A 19,825-nucleotide genomic window follows, 5' to 3' on the forward strand; every position below is an offset into this window, starting at 1 on the left:
AATGCTTTGCAAATCGCAGCCATCACTGTTAGAAATATAATTCGATACAAATTTCATTTCAAAAGAAATGAAGATATATTTAAAATTTGAGTCATTATGCTTCAAGATAAAGTTTCTGTTTCTACTCTTAAATTAATTATTTTTAATAGTAGAAAAGTTTCCTAAAAAACTTTAAGCAAAACATTGTAGTTTTTAAGAATATTTTTAAAAAATTAATACTTTAAGTTTATTAATTTTAAAACAAAATTTTTTAAAATTTTAATGCAGGGTGAATAAAATGAGAAACTTGACATCTCAATCTTATATGGAATTTCTCATATACTCTTAAGAAAACGTTATGTCAGTCACTGTTATAACTTTTCCTGATCTGATTATATATATATACATGTACTTGCAGTCCTCAATTTATATTCTGAAATTATTTCTACTATTTTAAACTTATAAAAAATCGACATTATTTCACAGTTGTACAAAAAATACCAGGTTTTCTACAAACCGCTTAAAAGAATCATTAATTTTAAATAATTCGCGAATATTAGAAGCGAATTCGACGTCTCACAAAAGTTGGGACAAGAGATTTTTCATAACTTATTTTATTAAAGAATTTTTCAATTTAATTAAAAGTATAAAAAGTATACTTATTAAAAGACATATGTGACTGTCCACGAGAAAACAAGGCTTAGCTCCCAAACGTGAATTTCACAGGGCGAGCGATTGAAGTACTACGATTGAAGTTAACTACGCTTGACATACCCATCTTTAAAACGATATATTGTCGAAAGTAATTGATATTTTTAACTTCTGACTTTTGCATTTGAAAAAGCAACATAAAATCTGTCGATTACCATAAAAAACTCAAATTGATTTTTTCGACCTAAGCCGTGTTTTATCGTGGAGAGTCAACGATTGAGGTTAACTACGCTTAACATACCCATCTTTAAAACGATATATTGTCGAAAGTAATTGATATTTTTAACTTTTGACTTTTGCATTTGAAAAAGCAACATAAAATCTGTCGATTACCATAAAAAAATCAAAATTGATTTTTTGGACCTAAGCCTTGTTTTCTCGTGGACAGTCACATATTATATATATTTGAATTACAATCAAACTGATAAAAAAATTCTTTCATGTGAAATATATTTTAAGTTCTATTTGTAGATATTGTAGAGAAAAAAATTGACAACGGAGTTATATAAAAGCTTCTAAAAATTGTGTAAATAAATTGAATTAAAATTTAATAAATGTATCTCTAGTCCCATTCACATTTTCATATCAATTTTCATTTGCACAATACCAGTTATTTTATCATAAAGAGCTGTCCAACCTGACGTTATTTTTCATAATTTTCTGCCCGATAAAATACTTAAAAATTATTTGAGTCTTATTACTTATTATCAAATAAAATTTCGCTTCTGATTTTCGGTTGTAAAATAAATCTATTATTATTATTAAATTATTTAATGAAATTTTTATATAAATGTAAGTGAATGTTTTGAAATTTTTCAAACATTTATTGCAACGATTTTATTATATTAAAATTAAAATAGTAAAAATAAAGGTAATTTCTACACTTTCAATTCCCCGAAGTATTGAAAAAATACACTATTACGATGAATGTTTCATTTCTTGAGTTTAAATATTATGTACACCTTATTTTAGATTAGAATTCGTAAAATTCGGTAATTTTTAAAATTTGCAAGGCCTCTAAAAGTTGGACAGCTCTTAATTAGATGAATGTAGATAGTTCGATGATTATATTGATTTGACAAATATAAAACTGTAATCAGAATGGTGCGATGATCGCTGCCGCTTCTCCTCGACTAGTTGGAAGAGATGCGCATTCGTGCCATGTATCGGAATTTGGATCGTAACATTCAACGGTAGAAATGGTGATTTGCGTTCTGTAAAAATTAATTTCTTGTGACTGATCGCCGCCTATTACATAAAGTCGACCATCAGCCGCTGCTACGGCAGGATATGACCTGCCAACTTTCATTGGAGCGACCGTTGTCCATTCGTTCTGTAAAATTTACCATTTTATGTATCAAAATATACCAGGCTTCGCATTCGATAATTCATTTTTAAAAAGTTGCTCTAAGACTGAAGAAAGTAGTAAAAAAATAGCTATTGAAAAATTTGACGACTACAAAACTTGTTTTTTCCTCAATTTTCATAAAATAAAAAATATTTATTCTTTTTCTTATCCTACTAATAACTTCAGTTCTAAATTTTTGCAAAATTTTTGACTCAACAATTTATTAAAATTCAGTGACAAGAAAAAAGAAAATCAACTATTGGTATATGTTGTGGACATCCTTCTCAAGGTGTCCCATGAGTTGGACAAGGAACAAAATTTTTTTATTTGAGTTGTAGTCATTAAAAGTCTTCTTCTTCTTCTTCTTAAATGACTTGAGGCATAGCCAACTGTCAGAACATAATTAAAAGTCAAACTATATCATTTTATAATGTTTCGTAAAAATTTTTTTCATTTTTTTTGTAGATAGTAATTTTTTGTAGATTTATTAAAATCTATTTTAAAACTTTAATAAAAGTTGCATTTGATGTAATTGAATTGCTTTAAATATTTTATTATTTATAAATTGTTTTAATTGTTTGAAATTGTTTAAATTAAAAAAGATTTTTAGTGAAAATTTCACGGAGAATAATCTATATACTTATTTATTTTTCTACCATTCTATTTCATGTTTTGCAAATTGTTTATAACATTCTTAAGCATTGCAAAATAATTTTGAATTCAGTTTTTTACTTTTAGTATCCATTTTTACCCTCCCAAAAAAAAGAATTGATGAAAATAAATTTTTTGCTTCCACTTTGGCCCGTAGTTTTCAAATTGTTTATAATATTGCTAAATAACATCAAATTGTAATTTTTTTAGCCCACCGTCTGTGAAAATGATAAGTAAAATGTAAAAGGGAAAAACGGACTTCTCGGACGAAATTGGTTAAAAACGATAATGAAAAAAGAAAGATTAAATTTTTTGAAATTATGCTGTACCTTTTTAAAAGAATATCGCTCGACAGAGGTAAGTACCTCGTGATTTTTGTTAGTACCACCAACGACGTAGATGTAACCATCAAGAACGGTAATTCCCATTTGTGAACGTGGTGTTAGTAATGGAGCTAAATATTTCCATTTTTTATTAACCGGATTATAGCTCATAACTTCTTGATGATGTCGACTAACATGAGTACATCCACCGACAACATAAATAAGTCCTGTAGAAAATCATAGTTTAAAAATAAATCCAGTATTTAATTATAAGAGCTTTATTATTCAAGAACTAGAATTTTACCTTCATACGCAACGACACCCATGCTAAATCTGGGTTCTGGAAGTTCTCCATCTAACGTCCAAGTATTGGATATCGGATCGTAAATTTCAATTGAACGCCCAATATCTTCTCCAACCCAACCGCCAAATGCGTATAAACTATTATCCAAGGCACATAATCCAAAATCACATCTGGGCTCTTCCATACATGCAATTGAGGTCCAAACATCGTCACGGGGATTGTAACATTCTCCGTTTGCGATTATACAAGATTCCAATTCACCTCCAACAACATAAACCTTACCATCTAATAAAGCAACACCTGGTAGAATTCTACCTATTCCAATCGGCGCCACCTCGCTCCACTCTCTAAAATAATACAATACTGTTTATTATCCAATCCCCAAGCAGTTGAAACTTCTAGTGTATTAAAAATATCAGACCCAAAATAGCAACCAGGATTTGAAAAGTTAATAATTTTTTTTCAAAATCATAATTCCTGATTATATCTCACCCGGTAAATGTATCATATTTGTCAATGGTTTCGTAAGTACTTTCGGCAGCACGAGCCCAACTGTCGGGACAGTGTTCCCTCTTCGAACCACCGATAACCAAGATGTTTTTCTTAGCACAGATTCTCGGTTGAGCGTGCAATGGTACAAGGCAGCCTTTGTTGGAAATTAAGTCTTTCTGAATTGATCGCAATGCTACTATCAGACTAGCATCTTTGCAATCAAGTATCGTTTGCTCCAGGCGAGCCAAAGAGCAAAGTCGCAGCCTTATGTGACCTAAGATTTCAAAAACATAACATCTCCTAGCAGATATATCCTGCGTAATCCAGTTATACGCTGCTTGGAAGACCTGAAACAAGTTCATCATCATTTCACAATTAATGTTTACTCAATTTTTTAAGATTCAATCACTTGTTCTTGTTATCAAGAAAAAACTATCTTTTAGAGACATTGAACTATTTTTCAACTTTGTAACGAGATTGATATATGAGTGTCAGAATGGGTGCAGGGCTCGGATCGACTTTAAGACTCAAAAAAAGTCGCTTTAGTCGCATAAATTCACAACAAAAGTCACGCAAAATCGCATAAAATTTGCAAAAAAGTCGAAAAAAAGTCGCTTGGAATTTTAGAAAAAACGACAAAAAAGAAACACGAAATTGTCAAAATTGTACAAAATCACATTTCTCGACAACACATATGTACTTTAATATCAAACAATCCGGAATAAAATTTAATAAAATTCGAAGCAAAATTTTAACTGAGGCTCCGGATCTTAAAAGGGCACTTTTAGCATTGATTTTAAATGGTAAAAGTGCCCTTTTAAAATCCGGAGCCTCAATTAGGTATTTTTAACATTTTTTTTTAAAATTCTCTTTAAAATTTAAAATATTTTTATAAATAATAAAATTCTTCTCCTAAATTTAATTATTTAAAAAAAATTTAATAAAATTCTTGTCAAAATTTCAATTATCTTTATAAATAATAAACTTCTTCTCTGAAATTCAATTATTTTCATAGGTAATAAAATTCTTCGCAGAAATTCAATTATGTTCAAAAATTTTATTTAAAACTGGCAAAATTTTATAAATAATAAAATTCATTATGGAAATTTAATTATTTTCAAAAGTTCTGATAAAATTCTAACACAAAATTCAATTATCTTCAAAAGTACGAAAATTCTTCGCTAAAATTCAATTATTTTCAAAAAATTATTTTAAATTCTCCTCACAATTTCAATTATTTTTATAAATATCAAAATTCTTCTGCAAAATTCAATTACTTTTAAACATTTTTAAAGAAATCTGTTCAAAATTTTAATTATTTTTATAAATATTAAATTCTTCTCTGAAATTTAATTATTTGTAAAAATAATAATAAAATTCTTGAAATTCTTGAAATATCTTCAATGATTTTTTTCAAGAATTAAATTACATTTCACAAATAATGAAATTCTTCGCTAAAATTCAAATATTTTCAAAATCTACTATTTTTAGTAAAAGTTCTCAAAAGAATTCAATTGTTTAAAAAAAAATAATAAAATTCGTTGCAGGGATTCAATTATTTTCATAAATAATAAGATTCTTTACATTATTTCAATTATTTAAAAAAAAATTTGAAAAAATTCATTGCAAGAATTCAATTACTTTTATAAATTAATAAAATTCTTCACAGGATTTCAATTATTTTTAATACAATTTTATAATTGCTTTTAATATTCAATTATTATCTAAAATTTTAATTGATATTCATTTTTAAATAAATTTTTATTGGAAAATTCTACGAGAATTCAATTATTTAAATACAAAAATAAAATAATTTATTGAATAAATTAATGTTTCTCGAAATTGAATTATCATAAAGAATATTAACAAAGAATTTGAATTTTTTTGAGGAATTTTAATAAAATTTTCAAAAATAATTAAATTTTTCGAGGATTTCAATTAAAATTGTATCAAAAATAATTGAAATTCTATGATGAGTTTTATTAATTATGAAAATAATTGAATTTTTGTAAAAAAAATGTTATTATTTATGAAAATAATTGAATTATTGCAAAGTTTGCTTAAAATTTTATCAACCTTTTTTTTTAATAATTGAATTCTTTTGAAAAATTTTATTGAAATATTAGATATTGAAAATCTTTGAATTGAGAAAAATTTTTTGAAAATAATTGAAATTTTCAGAGAATTTTATTAAAATTTTTGAAAATAATTGAAATTTAGAGAAGAATTTTATTATTTTTAAAAATAATTGAATTTTGATGAGAATTTTTTTTTAATTTTTGAACATAATTGAATATCTGCGAAGAATTTTATTACTTTTGAAAATAATTGAATTTCTATCATTTGTAACTTCTCCAAAATTCAATTTTTTCCAGTATTTTAATAAAAATCCCTGATTTCCCTGATCAATTTTATTTTCCCTGACTTTTCCTTGAATTCCCTGAATTCCCCGATTTTCCTGACCTGTGGCAACCCTGTTAATTTGAATCCCGCTTTTGAAAAATAAAATCCTCTTTTTTACCTAATATAATATTCGCATGCATTTCGCTTTTGTTATATATTTGAGTATACACACCTGAAATTCGGTATCGATGTGAATATATTCGCTACTAAGGAATCGAACGAGGTATTCCTTTGGCAGGTCCAAAAATTCTTCCTCTTGTGACACTCGAGGAAAATTGACTTGAATAAAGCGTAAGGCAGTCTCCAAAAGATTTGAACTATTGTGTGCTTCGGCAAATCTGAAAAAGAACGTGTTTAATCACTTTTAGCAAAATTAAATACATATTAAATAACTTTTAATTATTAATTTCCTTATTTAACTTTTTATTTCTTTAAATAAGTAATTTAATTCTTATATTAAATTACATTTAAAAAAAGAATAATTTTTTTCACAAAAATATTTAAATACCTATTTTTTCCACAGGAAGTAAAATATTTTAAATGATTTCAATGTAAAACCTTTTTGAAATTTAACTATTTCTAAAAATTACAGCTGTATTTCTATTCTTCTAAAATTAAATCATATTTTTCATTGAAATTCTTAAAAAAAATTTAATTATTATTTAACACTTTAATCATTTTTTAGGAAAATAGTAAATTAATAATTTTCCCAAATATTATTAGTTTTACAACAATTATAATTTTTAAATATTTCAATTTAAAAATCTTTTGATATTAAATTATCTAATATTTTAACTGAAATTCAATTTGAAAAGTATTTTAGGGGAAATAGGGGACTGAAAATTAAAAAATAGGGGACTTTTAAGGGACCATAAAAATTGGTTAAATAAAGATAAAAATATAATTTATTTATACAGGGTTGCCACAAAAATTTAACTTCATTTTTCCCTGATTTCCAAACACAACTTTCACTTTTTCCCCGACCCTAAAGAATATTCTGGATTCACTCTAAAAATTATTAGATACTCAAAAAAATATTCTATTAAATTTATTTACAAATTTCATCAAAAGTAAAATTATTCGAAAACATTAATAGTTTTTATTTAAAATAAATATTTAATCATTTTTTTTTTCATTGGAATTAAGGTGTTAAAAAATTTCAAATTCAAACTTTTTCAAATTGAACAACTCATAAGAATATTATTATAAAATATAAAGATGACCGACTGATAAAATCATTATTTTATTATTATAAGAATATTGTTACTGTAATTTCTTCAAAATTATTTCTATCATTTCAATTCAATTAACATTTTCTAGAATTATTAACTAAAATTCTCCTTTAAATCAATAATATCAATTACTATTCAATTAAACTTTTTTAAAAAAAAATTAATTCTACAGAATTGTTAGTTAAAAATACGAAAAATAATAATTTAATTCTACGAGAAATCAATTATTTAAATAAAAAAATAAATAGTATTGAATGTTTCTTAAAATTTAATTTTTACGAAGAATTGTATTAACAACTTTTGAAAATATTTAATTTCTTTTAAGGAATTTAATTAAAATTTTAATGAAATTTATTATATTAAAGAATTTTATAACAATTTTTGAAAATAATTGAAAAGTTTTTGAAGAATTTTATTAAAATTTTTTTAAATAATTTAATTAATAAGAAAAATGTAAATTGAAAACAATTGATTTTCTGCGACGAATTAAATGTTATTTATGAAAATATTTGAATTATTGCAACGAATTTCATTGTTTTATTGAATAATTGAATGTTTCTTAAAATTGAATTCTTTTCTCAAGTTTTAATAAAATTTTTAATAATAATTGCATTTTTCAAGGAATTTATTTAAAATTGTTTTAAAAATATTTGAAATTTTGCGATGAAAATAATTAAATTCGTAAATGAAATTTTATTATTTATGAAAATAATTGAATCTTTTCGCAGAATTGTATAAAAAGTTTTTTCTATAATTAAATCTGTTGACAAATTTTATGAAAATAGTTAATATTGAAATTCGTTGAATTACGATAAACTTTTGAAAATAATTGAAATTTGGCAAAGAATTTTATTTCAATTTTTGAAAATAATTAAATTTTTGGCGAAAAATTTTGCTATTTACAAAAATAATTGAATTCTTAACGAGATATTAATTAAAATTTATAAAAATAATTGAATTCGTGCAAAGTATTTTATTACATTTTGTTTAAATAATTAAAATTTTGCCAAGAATTTAATTAAAATTTTTGACAATAATTGAATTCTTGAGAAGAATTTTGATATTTATCAAAATAATTGAATTTTGGAAAAGAATTTTATTAAGAATCCTTAAAATAATTGATTTTATGGGAAGAATTTTGTTGGTTATCAAGATAATTAAATTCTATTGCAGAATTATTGAAAAATTATTGAAAATAATTAATTTCCTGCGACGAATTAAAAAATATTTATGAAAATAATTTTCAAAACAAAAGTTTCCAATTGAAAGTTTCAACGGCACTTTGCTAAATTTGGTGTGAATTCATCATTAAAAGATTAAAGAAAAAAAATAGGGGAAATTTAGTGGAAATTTTGAAAATTGGGTACGTTTAGGGGCCAAAATTAAAAAAAGGGAACTTTTAGGGAAATAGGGGACAGACTCTGAAGCCTTCAATTACTTTCACTAAGAATGACATTTTTCATGGAAATTCAATTTAAAAAAAATGTTTGTTAAAATTCAAAGCAAGAATTCAATTATTTTCAGAATTCAAGATTCACACAAGAATTCAATTTTTTAAAAATAAAATTTTCATAATATTTATTATACATATTTCGAAAAAATTAATTATTTAAAACAATGTTTATAAAATTCTTATAAAGAATTCAATTATTTAAAAAAACAAAATTTTTCACAGAAATTCTATTCTTTTTAAATATTTTAATAATATTTTTTGAAATAGTTCAATATTATTTTCGTAAATAATAAAAATATTAGCAACTAATTATTTAAAACAATGTTTTTTAAACTTCTTTGGAAGAATTCAATTTTATTTACAAAAATTTTAGCATTTTTCGCAGGAATTCAATTATTTTCAAATATTTAAATAAATTTTTTTTGAATTAAATAATTAAATTATTCTTTTAGATTTTAATAAAATTTTTCACAAGAATTCAATTATTTACATCAATAATTCTTCGAAATGAGTCAATTATTAAAGATAAATAACAAAATTATTCCCGAAAATTCACTTATTTTGAGGCATTTTAATAAAATTCTTTGCAAACATTCAATTATTTTCATAAATAACAGTATTCATCACAAGAATTCAATTATTCTTAAAAGTAATAAATTTCTTCTTGGAAATTCAATTATTTTAAAACATTCTAATAAAATCGTTCGCAAGAATTCAATTATTTTCATGAATAATAAAATTTTTCGTAGGATTTCAATTATTTTTAATAAAATTTTTAATGAATTCTTCGAAAAATGTAATTATTTTAAAAAATTTTTTGCAAGAATTCAATTATACTTCACAAATAATCCAATTTATTAAATTTTTTAAAAATAATTGAATTCCTGAGAAGAATTTAAATAATAATTTTTGAAAACAATTGAACTCATAAGAAGAATTTTATTAAAATTTTTGAAAATAATTGACTTCTTGAAAAAGAATTTTTAAAAAATTTTTGACAATAATTTAATTCTTGAGAAGAATTTTCCTATCTATTTATAAAGATAATTTAATTCTTGACGAGAATTTTTAAAAAATTTTAAAAATAATTTAATTTTTGCAAAGTATTTAATTACTTTTCAAAAAAATTTAATTCTTGGAATTTTGATATTTATCAAAATAATTGAAATAATAATAATATAATATATAATATATAATAATAATATATATATATATATATATATATATATATATATATATATATATATATTATAATTTATCAAGTTTATTGAATTCTTTTGCAAAATTACTTAAAAATTTTTGAAAATAATTGATTTTCTGCGACGAATTAAATGTTATTTATATATGAAAATATTTGAATTATTGCAACGAATTTTATTGTTTTATTGAATAATTGAATTTTTTTAAAAATTGAAATCTTTCCTCAAGTTTCAATAAAATTTTTAATAATAATTGCATTTTTCAAGGAATTTTTTTAAAATTGTATTACAAATATTTGAAATTCTGCGATGAAAATAATTGAATTCGCAAATGAAATTTTATTATTTATATGAAAATAATAGAATTTTTTTGTAGAATTGTATCAAAAAGTTTTTTCTATAATTAAATGTGTTGATACATTTTATAGAAATAGTAGATATTGAATATTATTGAATTGCAAAAAACTTTTGAAAGTAATATTGAACTTTTGTAAAGATTTTTATAAATTTTTGAAAATAATTGAATTTTCGTCGAAAAATTTTGCTATATATAAAGATAATTGAATTCTTGACGAGATATTCGTGAAAATTTTTTTAAAAAATTGAATTTCTTAGAAGAATTTCATTACTTTTGAAAATAATTGAATTCTTGGGATGAATATTTTAACTTATGAAAATAATTGAATTTTGTAAAGAATTTTATTAAAATTCCTAAAAATTATTGAATTTCTGTGAAGAATTTTGTTATTTATCAAGATAATTGCATTAAAACTTTTGTAATAATTAAATAATATTAAAAAATTCATTCTTGTGAGAAATAGAAAATTTTTTTGAAGGTTTTGTATTAGAATTAGTGTCAGTTCAATAGTTTACAAAGCTAAATTTGGTGTGAATTCATGATTAAAAGATAAAAGAAAAAAATAGGGGGAATTTTGAAAATAGGGTACGTTTAGGGGCCAAAATTAAAAAAAAAGGGGACTTTTAGGGAAATAGGGGACAGACTGTGAAGCCTGTGCTTTTTGTTTTGAAGGAAATAAAAAATACCTGTAAATTCCAAGGGCATTAGAACAATGGAGTTGTTGTTCGAGGTAAGCGGTACATCCAGAAACAACTTCCTCTAATTCTAACATATCAGCAGCGGCGAAAAGCTCCTGAACATTGTCCTGAGTAATATCGATATTTCCAGTGTAAATGAAGTCGACGAGCATTGAGAGTATTTTTGATGAAACTGAATGAATTTCGACAGAATCTTGTTGTCCCTCAACCAATCCACTGGTGAACATTGCGTTAAAATAAGCACTGCCTGCCGCCAGAACTAATTTGTGAGCTCGAATCACACAATCTCCAGCGACAAGACACACATCAGTGAATTGGTTTTTCAATCTTTGAGCTTGTAAATTCCTTAAGATTTTCGGAGCGTATTGGCCCATTGTTTGTACCGTGTTCGACACTTCGGGGGTGTGATTAACGTTGCTATTTTGGTTCGCATATCCTGCGGTTTTCGAATTATTGCCATTTTTTAAAGAAGGAACTGCACCATCAGCCATGAAACCATCGAGTTGACCTTTGTCCACGGCTCCTGGAAATTAAACATTTTTTAATCAAATATATTTACTGCTCTAAAATCATTAATATATTTATGTATTACTTAATCAGGATTGACTTTTCCTTCATTTCCAGACTTTTTCCCTGACCCTACAGAATATTCTGATTCACTCTAAAAATTATTAGATACCCAAGAATTTCTTCTATTACATTTATTCACGATTTTTTTAATTGTAAGATTATTCGAAAACACAGGGTTGCCACAAATATTTAATTTTATTTTTCCCTGATTTACAGACAAAATTCTCACTTTTTCCCTGACCCTAAAAAATATTCTGATTCACTCTAAAAATTATTAGAAACTGAAAAAATGTTCTATTACATTTATTTACAAATTTCATTAATTGTAAAATTATTCGAAAACATGAATAATTTCTTTTTTAAATAAATATTTAATCATTATTATTTTTCCATAGGAATTAAAATTCTACAATATACATTCAAATTCAAACCTTTTTGAAATTCAACAATTTATATAAGAATATTATTACAAAACATAAAGAAGGCGATCACTCCGAGTCCAAGACTCGGAGTGATCGCCTTCTTCATGTTTTGTTATAATTTAAATTACCATAAAATTGTTCAAAAAAAATTTTATTATTTACAAAAATCCTAATAAATTTCTTCGCAAGAATTCAATTATTTTTAAAAAGTAGTAAATTTTCTCAAAAAAATTCAATTATTTGAAAAAATTGTAATAAAATTCGTTGCAATAATTAAATTATTTTCATAAATAATAAATCGATTATTCGGTAATTCATTATTTAATCAATTTTTATTAGAAAATTCTAGAAGAATTCAATTATTTAAATTAAAAAATAAATAATTTATTGAATAATTGAATGTTTGTTAAAATTGAATTCTCCTAAAGAATTTTATCAACAAATTTTTAAATAATTCAATTATTTTGACAAATTTTAATGAAATTTTTAAGAATAATTACATTTATCGAGGAATTTGATTAAAATATTGTATCAAAAATTAATTAAAATCCTGCGATAAGTTTTATTATTTATGAAAATAATTAAAACTTTTCCCAAAAGTTTTATTAAAATTTTTCTAAAATAATTGAATTTCAGTGAAGAATTTTATTATTTATAAAAATAATTGAATCCTTGAAAAGAACTTTGTTAAATTTTTTTTAAATAATTGAATTCATGCGACGAATTTTATAAAAATCTTTTTAAATAATTGATTTTTTTCGAAAAATTTTTTGAAATTTTATATTTTAAATAATTCAACTCATATAAAAATTTTATTATTTATGAAAATAATTGATTTATTTCGAAGAAATTAATTAAAAATCTTGTAAATTATTGAATTCCTGTAAAATTTTAACAAGAATTTTATTCAAGTTTTTAAAAATAATTGAATTTTGAAGAAGAATTTTATTAATTATAACAGTAATTGAAATTTTGACGAGAGTTTAAAAAAAATTTTTTAAAATAATTGAATATTAAAGAATTTTATTATTTATAAAGATAATTGAAATTTTGAAAAGAATTTTTTTAAAATTTTTGAACATAATTGAATTTCTGCAAAGAATTTTATTCCTTTTGAAAATAATTTAATTCTTCCAACGAATTTTATTCAACTTTTTAAAAATAATTGAATTTCGGTGAAGAATTTTACTATTTCTAAAAATAATTGAATTCTTGAAAAGAACTTTGTTAAATTTTTTTTTTAATAATTGAATTCCTGCGACGAATTTTATAAAATTCTTTTTAAATAATTGATATTTTTCGAAAATTTTTTTGAAATTTTTTATATTAAATAATTGAATTCTAGTGAAAATTTTATTATTTATGAAAATAATTGAATTATTTCGAAGAAATTTATTTAAAATTTTGTAAATAATTGAATTTCTGTGAAATTTTGCCAAGAATTTTATTAAAATTTTTAAAAATAATTGAATTTTGAAGAAGAATTTTATTAATTATAACAATAATTAAAATTTTGCCTAGAATTTTATTAAAGTTTTTAAAAATAATTGAATTTCGTAGAAGAAATGTATTATTTAAAAAGATAATTGAAATTTTGACGAGAATTTTTTTTAAATTTTTTAACATAATTGAATTTCGGAGAAGAATTTTATTATTTTTAAAGATATAATTGAAATGACCAGAATTTTTTTTAATTTTTGAATATAATTGAATTTCTGCGAAAAATTTTATTACTTTTGAAAATAATTAAATTTCTGGAATTATTTGTAACTTTTCCAAAATTCAATTTTTTTTAGTATTTTTAACTAAAATTCTTTTATCAATCTAGTATTTATGAAAATTAAGTTATTTAAAAAGAAATTATTGTCTGAAATAGAAAAAATTCAAGGTTTTGTATTAAAATTCGTGGTAATTTCATAGTTTACGAGGCAAACAAAAAAAACATCAATTACTATTTTTGAGAATTTTCAACTAAAATTCTTCTTTATTAAATCAATTATTTTAAATATTTTTTCAAAAAGTTTTTTGAGAATTTTCAAATCCATTTTTCTGCAATTCAATTTAACGAAATTACAATTATTCGAAAATTCCTCATTTGAATATATCTTAGAAAATAAAAACTTTAAATAATTTTTAAAAAAATTCAACTAAACTTTTTTTTTAAAAAAATTAATTCTACCGAATTCTTAGTTAAAAGTATGAAAAATTCAAATTTTTAAAGATTTTAATATGAAACCTTTTGAAAATTCAATTATTTCTAAAAATTCATGCTGTAATGATTTTTATATTTAATTATTATCAATAAAATTTAAACTAAAATTAATTTTTGAATTAATTTTTATTACAAAATTCAACGAGAATTCAATTATTTAAATAAAAATAAATAATTTATTGAATAATATTGAATATTTCTTGATATTCAATTCTCATAAAGAATTTTATCAACAAATATTTAAATAATTGAATTCTTTCGACGAATTTAAATAAAATTTTTAAGAATAATTTCATTTTTTGAGATATTCGAAAAAATTGTATTAAAAATTTATTGAATTTATATAAAATTGTTATTATTTATGAAAATAATTAAATAAATTTTTAAAAATTTAATTCGTTCGACGAATTTAAATGAAATTTTTATAAATAATATAATTTTTCGAGAAATTCGAAAAATATTGTATTAAAAATAATTGAATTCTCATGAAATTTTTTATTATTCATGAAAATAATTAAACAAATTTTTAAATAATTAAATTATTTCGACAAATTTGAATAAAATTTTTATGAATAATTTCATTTTTCAAAAACACCGAAAAAATTCTACTAAAAATAATTGAGTTTCTGTGAAATTTTTATAATTTATGAAAATAATTAAATGTTTGCGTAAAATTTAATTAATTTTTTTTTAAATAATTAAATTGTTTTTGAAAATTGGATTAAAATAATAGATATTTAAAAACATTGAACTGGATTTTCTTATTTAAGAAAAATAATTGAATTTTGCCAAAAAATTTTATTCAAATTCTAGAAAATAGTTTAATTATATCGTAAAGTAGAGAAACCTTTTCAATAATTAAATTTCTGCAAAGAATTTTATCATATTTATGAAAATTAATGAATTCTTTTTGTAATGAATATTGTTATTTATGAAAGTAATTAAATTTTGCAAAGAATTTTATTAAAATTGATGAAAATAATTGAATTTCTAGAATGAATTATTGCGAAGAATTTTATAAAAAATATTTAATTGATTTTTGTTCCAAAAAAACACTTTTGTAAATTCTGTTTTAAATAATTAAATTCTTCTGAAATTTTTTATTATTTATAAAAATAATTGCATGTTTAAGTAGGATTTTATCAAAAATTTTTTTTGATAATTTAATTCTTTTGGAAAACTTTATTACAATAGTTGATATTAAAAATCTTTAAATCCAGGAAAATTTTTGAAAATAATTGAAATTTTGAAAAGAATTTTATTAAAATTTTTGAAAATAATTAAATTTTGGAGAAGAATTTTATTGTTTATAAAAATAATTGAAATTTTTAAGAGAATTTTTTTTTAAATTTTCGAACATAGTTGAATTTCTGCGAAGAATTTTATTATGTACTTTTGAAAATAATTGGATTTCTGCAATTTTTTTGAAACTTCTACAAAATTCAATGTTGTTTTTAGTGTTTTTAACTAAAATTCTTTTATAAATGCATTATTTTTAATAATTAATTAAATATTTGTTAAACAATTTAACTAATTTCAGAAATTTTAGAATTCCTAAGTTCTTTAAAATTTCTAATGAAATTCATTCAAAATTGAAATTTTATAAAATTTTAAATTAAAACTCAGATAATATTTTTGTGGCCTTTGGTCTATTAAAAAAAAAAAAAAAAAAAAAAAAAAAATATTATCTGAATTTTAACAATAAGGTCTACAACATTCACTATTTAAATTAAAACGTTTTGAAGTTGATTTATTTATAAAAATTGCAAACGAAACTGTTTTAAAGTTCAATTAATTTTGAAATATTTAAGTATAACTATTCATTAAATAATTTTATGATAGTTATTTGAGAATTAAGTTCTTTAAAAAGAAATTGTCATTTTGGACACTTCAAACAACTGACAAAAATTCCATTCAATATTTTATTTTCCTGACTTTTTCCTAAATTTCCATCAAAAATTTTTTTCTTCAAAAAATAATTTAATTCTTACAAAGAATTTTATTAAAATGCCTCGAAATAATTGAATTTTCGGGAATAATTGTGTTACTTATCGACATAATTGAATTAATTCGAAGAATAATTTATGTAAATTACTTATGTTTTATTAGAAAATTCTACTAGAATTCAATTATTTAAATACAAATTTAAATGTAAAAATGCAAAAAAATAATTTATTAAATAATTGAACGTTTCTTAAAATTCAATTCCCATAAAAAATCGTTATCAACAAATTTTCAAATAATTGAATTCTATCAACGAATTTTAATAAAATTTTTAAGAATAATTACATTTTTCGAGAAATTCGATTAAAATTGTATTAAAAATAATTGAAATTCTGCATTGAATTTTATTATTTATGAAAATAATTGAATTCTTTCGAAGAATTTTATTAAAATTTTCAAAAATAATTAAATTCTTGTAAAAAATTAACAGGAATTCAATTATTTTTAAAAATTTTAATAAAATTCTTGGCATAAATTAAAAATAACAAAATTCTTAGCAGATCTTCAATTACTTTCAGAAATTTTAATAAAATTTTTCTCAAGAATTTAAATATTTTCGTAAAATAATAAAAATCTTTGCAGAGATTCAATTATTTTCAAAAGTCTTAATAAAATTCTTCGCAGGAATTCAATTATTTTCAAAAATATCAGAATTTTAGCAGAAATTCAAACATTTTAAAAAGTTTTGATAAAACTTTTTTTGGTAGAAATTCAATTATTTTTAAGACAATTTTAAAAAAATGTCTTAATAAAATTCAATTATTTTAAAAATTTTAATGTAATTCTTCGAAAGAATTCAATTATTATAATCTAAGATATTTTAACTGAAATCTATTTTTAAATCAATGTTTATGAGAAAATTCCTTGCGAATTCAATTATTTAAATACAAAAATAAATAATTTATTGGATAATTGAATGTTTCTTGGAATTGAATTCCTATTAAAAATTTTATCAACAAATTTTTAAATAATTAAATTCTTTGGACGAATTTTAATAAAATTTTTAAGAATTTTTTCGAGGAATTCGATTAAAATTCTATTGAAAATAATTGAATTCCTAAAAAAAAAATTTATTATTTAGGTACTAAAATAATTGAATCCCCGTAAAAATTTTATTATTTATGAAAATAGTTGAATGATTGAGAAGAAATTTATAAAAAAAAATTGTTATTAATGAAATTCTTGTGAAATTTTTATTATTTTTTGAAAATAATTAAAAGATTTTGTAGAATTTTATTAAATTCTTTTTTAAATAATTAAATTCTTCTGGCAAATTTTATATGCAAATAGTAGATATTGAACAATATTTAATTTTTGCGAAGAATATTATTACTTTTGAAAATAATTGAAATTTTGCAATGGATTTTATTAAAATTTTTGAAAATAATTGGATTGTATTACTTTAGAAAATAATTGAATTCGTGTGATAAATATTGTTTATTATGAAAATAATTGAAATTTTGTAATGAATTTTAATAAATTTTTTGAAAATAATTGAATTTTGTCGAAGAATTTTACTATTTATTTATAAAGATAATTGAAATGTTGACAATGTTTTTTAGATTTTTTGAAAATAATTAAATTTCTGAGAAAAATTTTAAATATTTCTAAAAATAATTGAAATTTTGACGAGAATTTAAAAAAAATGTTGAACATAATTGAATTTTTGCGAAGATTTTGATTACTTTTAAAAATATTTGAATTTCTGCAATCATTTGTAATTTCTCTAAAATTCTCAAAATTATATCGTACAATTTACGAACTTTTCATCCTTTTTGAATGAAATTACGGACTTTACGGACCGTTTTTAAAAAAAACGGACTTTTACGGACAAAAATATTGTTAAATAATTGATTTTTTCGAAATTCCTTTGAAAATGCTATTCTAAATTAATTGAATTCCTGTGGAAATTTTATTATTTATGAAAATAATTGAATTTTGTATGAATTTTATAAAAATTTTTTTAATAATTGAATTCTATTGCAAAATTTAATGAAAATAATTAAATTTCGAATATTTTTTGAAAATAATTGAATCTTTGATTATAATTTTTTTGAATAGTTTTTTGATTTTTAGTATTATCGAATTTAAAGTATAGTGGAAATTGTGAAAAAAACAGAAATAGTAGCTTTTAGTGGCTACAATCTAAAAAAGTATCCAAATAGTAGCCTAACGTAAAAAAGTAGTAAATAGTAGGATTTAGTAGATGAGTGACTGCGAAGCCTGCATTTTACAACAAAAAAAAGAAAAATCGATTTTTTGAAATCCTTGACCAGAAAGTCCCCTTAATATTCTACTCCAATTTATTAATAGAAATGAATTATTTTTCTTCCTATTATTATCGCATAATAAACATCAACAGGTTTACAACAAATTTTAATTTTATGAAAGTTTTAAAAAATTAATATACAAAATGCAGAAAATATTTGAAAGAATTTTAAGAGATTCAAATATTTACATCAACGTTTATTTAAAAGCCCAATGAAACGTATTCAATTTCTTTCCCACTTGAAATCAATAATCCACTTGAAACTTATTGACCCCTATTTATTTTTTGAATCAATTAAACTTGAAATATTTCTTTCGTCATAAAATCAAAAGTATCTACACTACATTTGTAGCTAGATAATAACATAAACCTCTGTTATTTTTTAATTTATTTATAATTTATTTATTCTGGAAGAAATTATTCATATGGGACAAAAAAATACAATTACAAAGGGGGAAGTAAAAAATGTAATTTTTATACGAATATTTTGAGAATTGATGAAATTTTATTTCTTATTAAATTAGTTTATTACCAGTTGAAAATGAAAATAAATAAAAATATTAGCGTAGGTTAAAATTGACCAACTTAACACAATATTGGTCCCACTGTCAAAATTGAACGTAAAAGAGTATTTTAGTATTTCATAAAATAATAAACAAAGAAATTTTTGTTATGAAAACATTGAAAATTATGAATTGTGTAAAGAAACAAGTATTTATTTTGAAGGGGGTGAGTTCATTTAATAGTTTTAATTGAATTCTGTAAAAACCAAACGCGAATGTTATTGTTTTTGTCTATATAAAGAAAAGAGACTAAAATGCATATAAATAAAGAAAATGGAATAATTACTCTTGACCAATTTATTACATCCGCTCTGTGGAGTAATTATCTAATTAAATTTACTTACGACATATACGGGAAAGCACCTTATAGACGCTATGAAAAGACTTGGCGTTATTTTTTCCCTTTAAACGCATCACTGGTGCCACATTTTTATTTATATTTTAATTTTTCCACAAAGTCACAGTCAATAACGTCATTCACTGTTTGTCATTTGAAAATAAATAATAAATTGGGCATTGATGACAATACTTTCCAGTCTGCACTACAATGACATATGTCAAATATCAACCTATATTACACATGAAATTAGCTGCAGATGCAAGAGGTCTGAAGTTGCTCACTTTTTGATATCGT

General features: G+C 21.6%; 1 protein-coding gene across 1 annotated transcript; it reads right to left on the reverse strand.

Moving 5' to 3' along the window:
* Positions 1-1,056: 1,056 nt before the first annotated feature.
* On the reverse strand, positions 1,057-19,761 carry LOC122504800 (actin-binding protein IPP-like). The gene is made up of 7 exons (XM_043616048.1): positions 19,536-19,761; positions 11,140-11,674; positions 6,384-6,549; positions 3,809-4,155; positions 3,317-3,663; positions 3,019-3,239; positions 1,057-2,023 (listed from the first exon to the last, which is right to left on the reverse strand). The coding sequence occupies exons 1-7, from the start codon at positions 19,603-19,605 to the stop codon at positions 1,787-1,789; spliced, it is 1,923 nt and encodes a 640-aa protein (XP_043471983.1). The 5' UTR covers positions 19,606-19,761; the 3' UTR covers positions 1,057-1,786.
* Between the last annotated feature and the right edge of the window lie 64 nt (positions 19,762-19,825).

Source organism: Leptopilina heterotoma, unplaced genomic scaffold, assembly GCF_015476425.1.
Source record: "Leptopilina heterotoma isolate Lh14 unplaced genomic scaffold, ASM1547642v1 Lhet_32, whole genome shotgun sequence".
Taxonomy (NCBI): Eukaryota; Metazoa; Arthropoda; class Insecta; order Hymenoptera; family Figitidae; genus Leptopilina; species Leptopilina heterotoma.

Coding starts and splice junctions, on each gene's coding strand:
- LOC122504800 (XM_043616048.1), bottom strand. CDS start 19,605: ATGCGTTTAAAGGGAAAAAATAACGCCAAGTCTTTTCATAGCGTCTAT. Junction 3,664..3,808: donor AAATATGATACATTTACCGG/GTGAGATATAAT, acceptor GTATTATTTTAG/AGAGTGGAGCGAGGTGGCGC. Junction 2,024..3,018: donor AGCGATATTCTTTTAAAAAG/GTACAGCATAAT, acceptor TAAATTTTACAG/AACGAATGGACAACGGTCGC.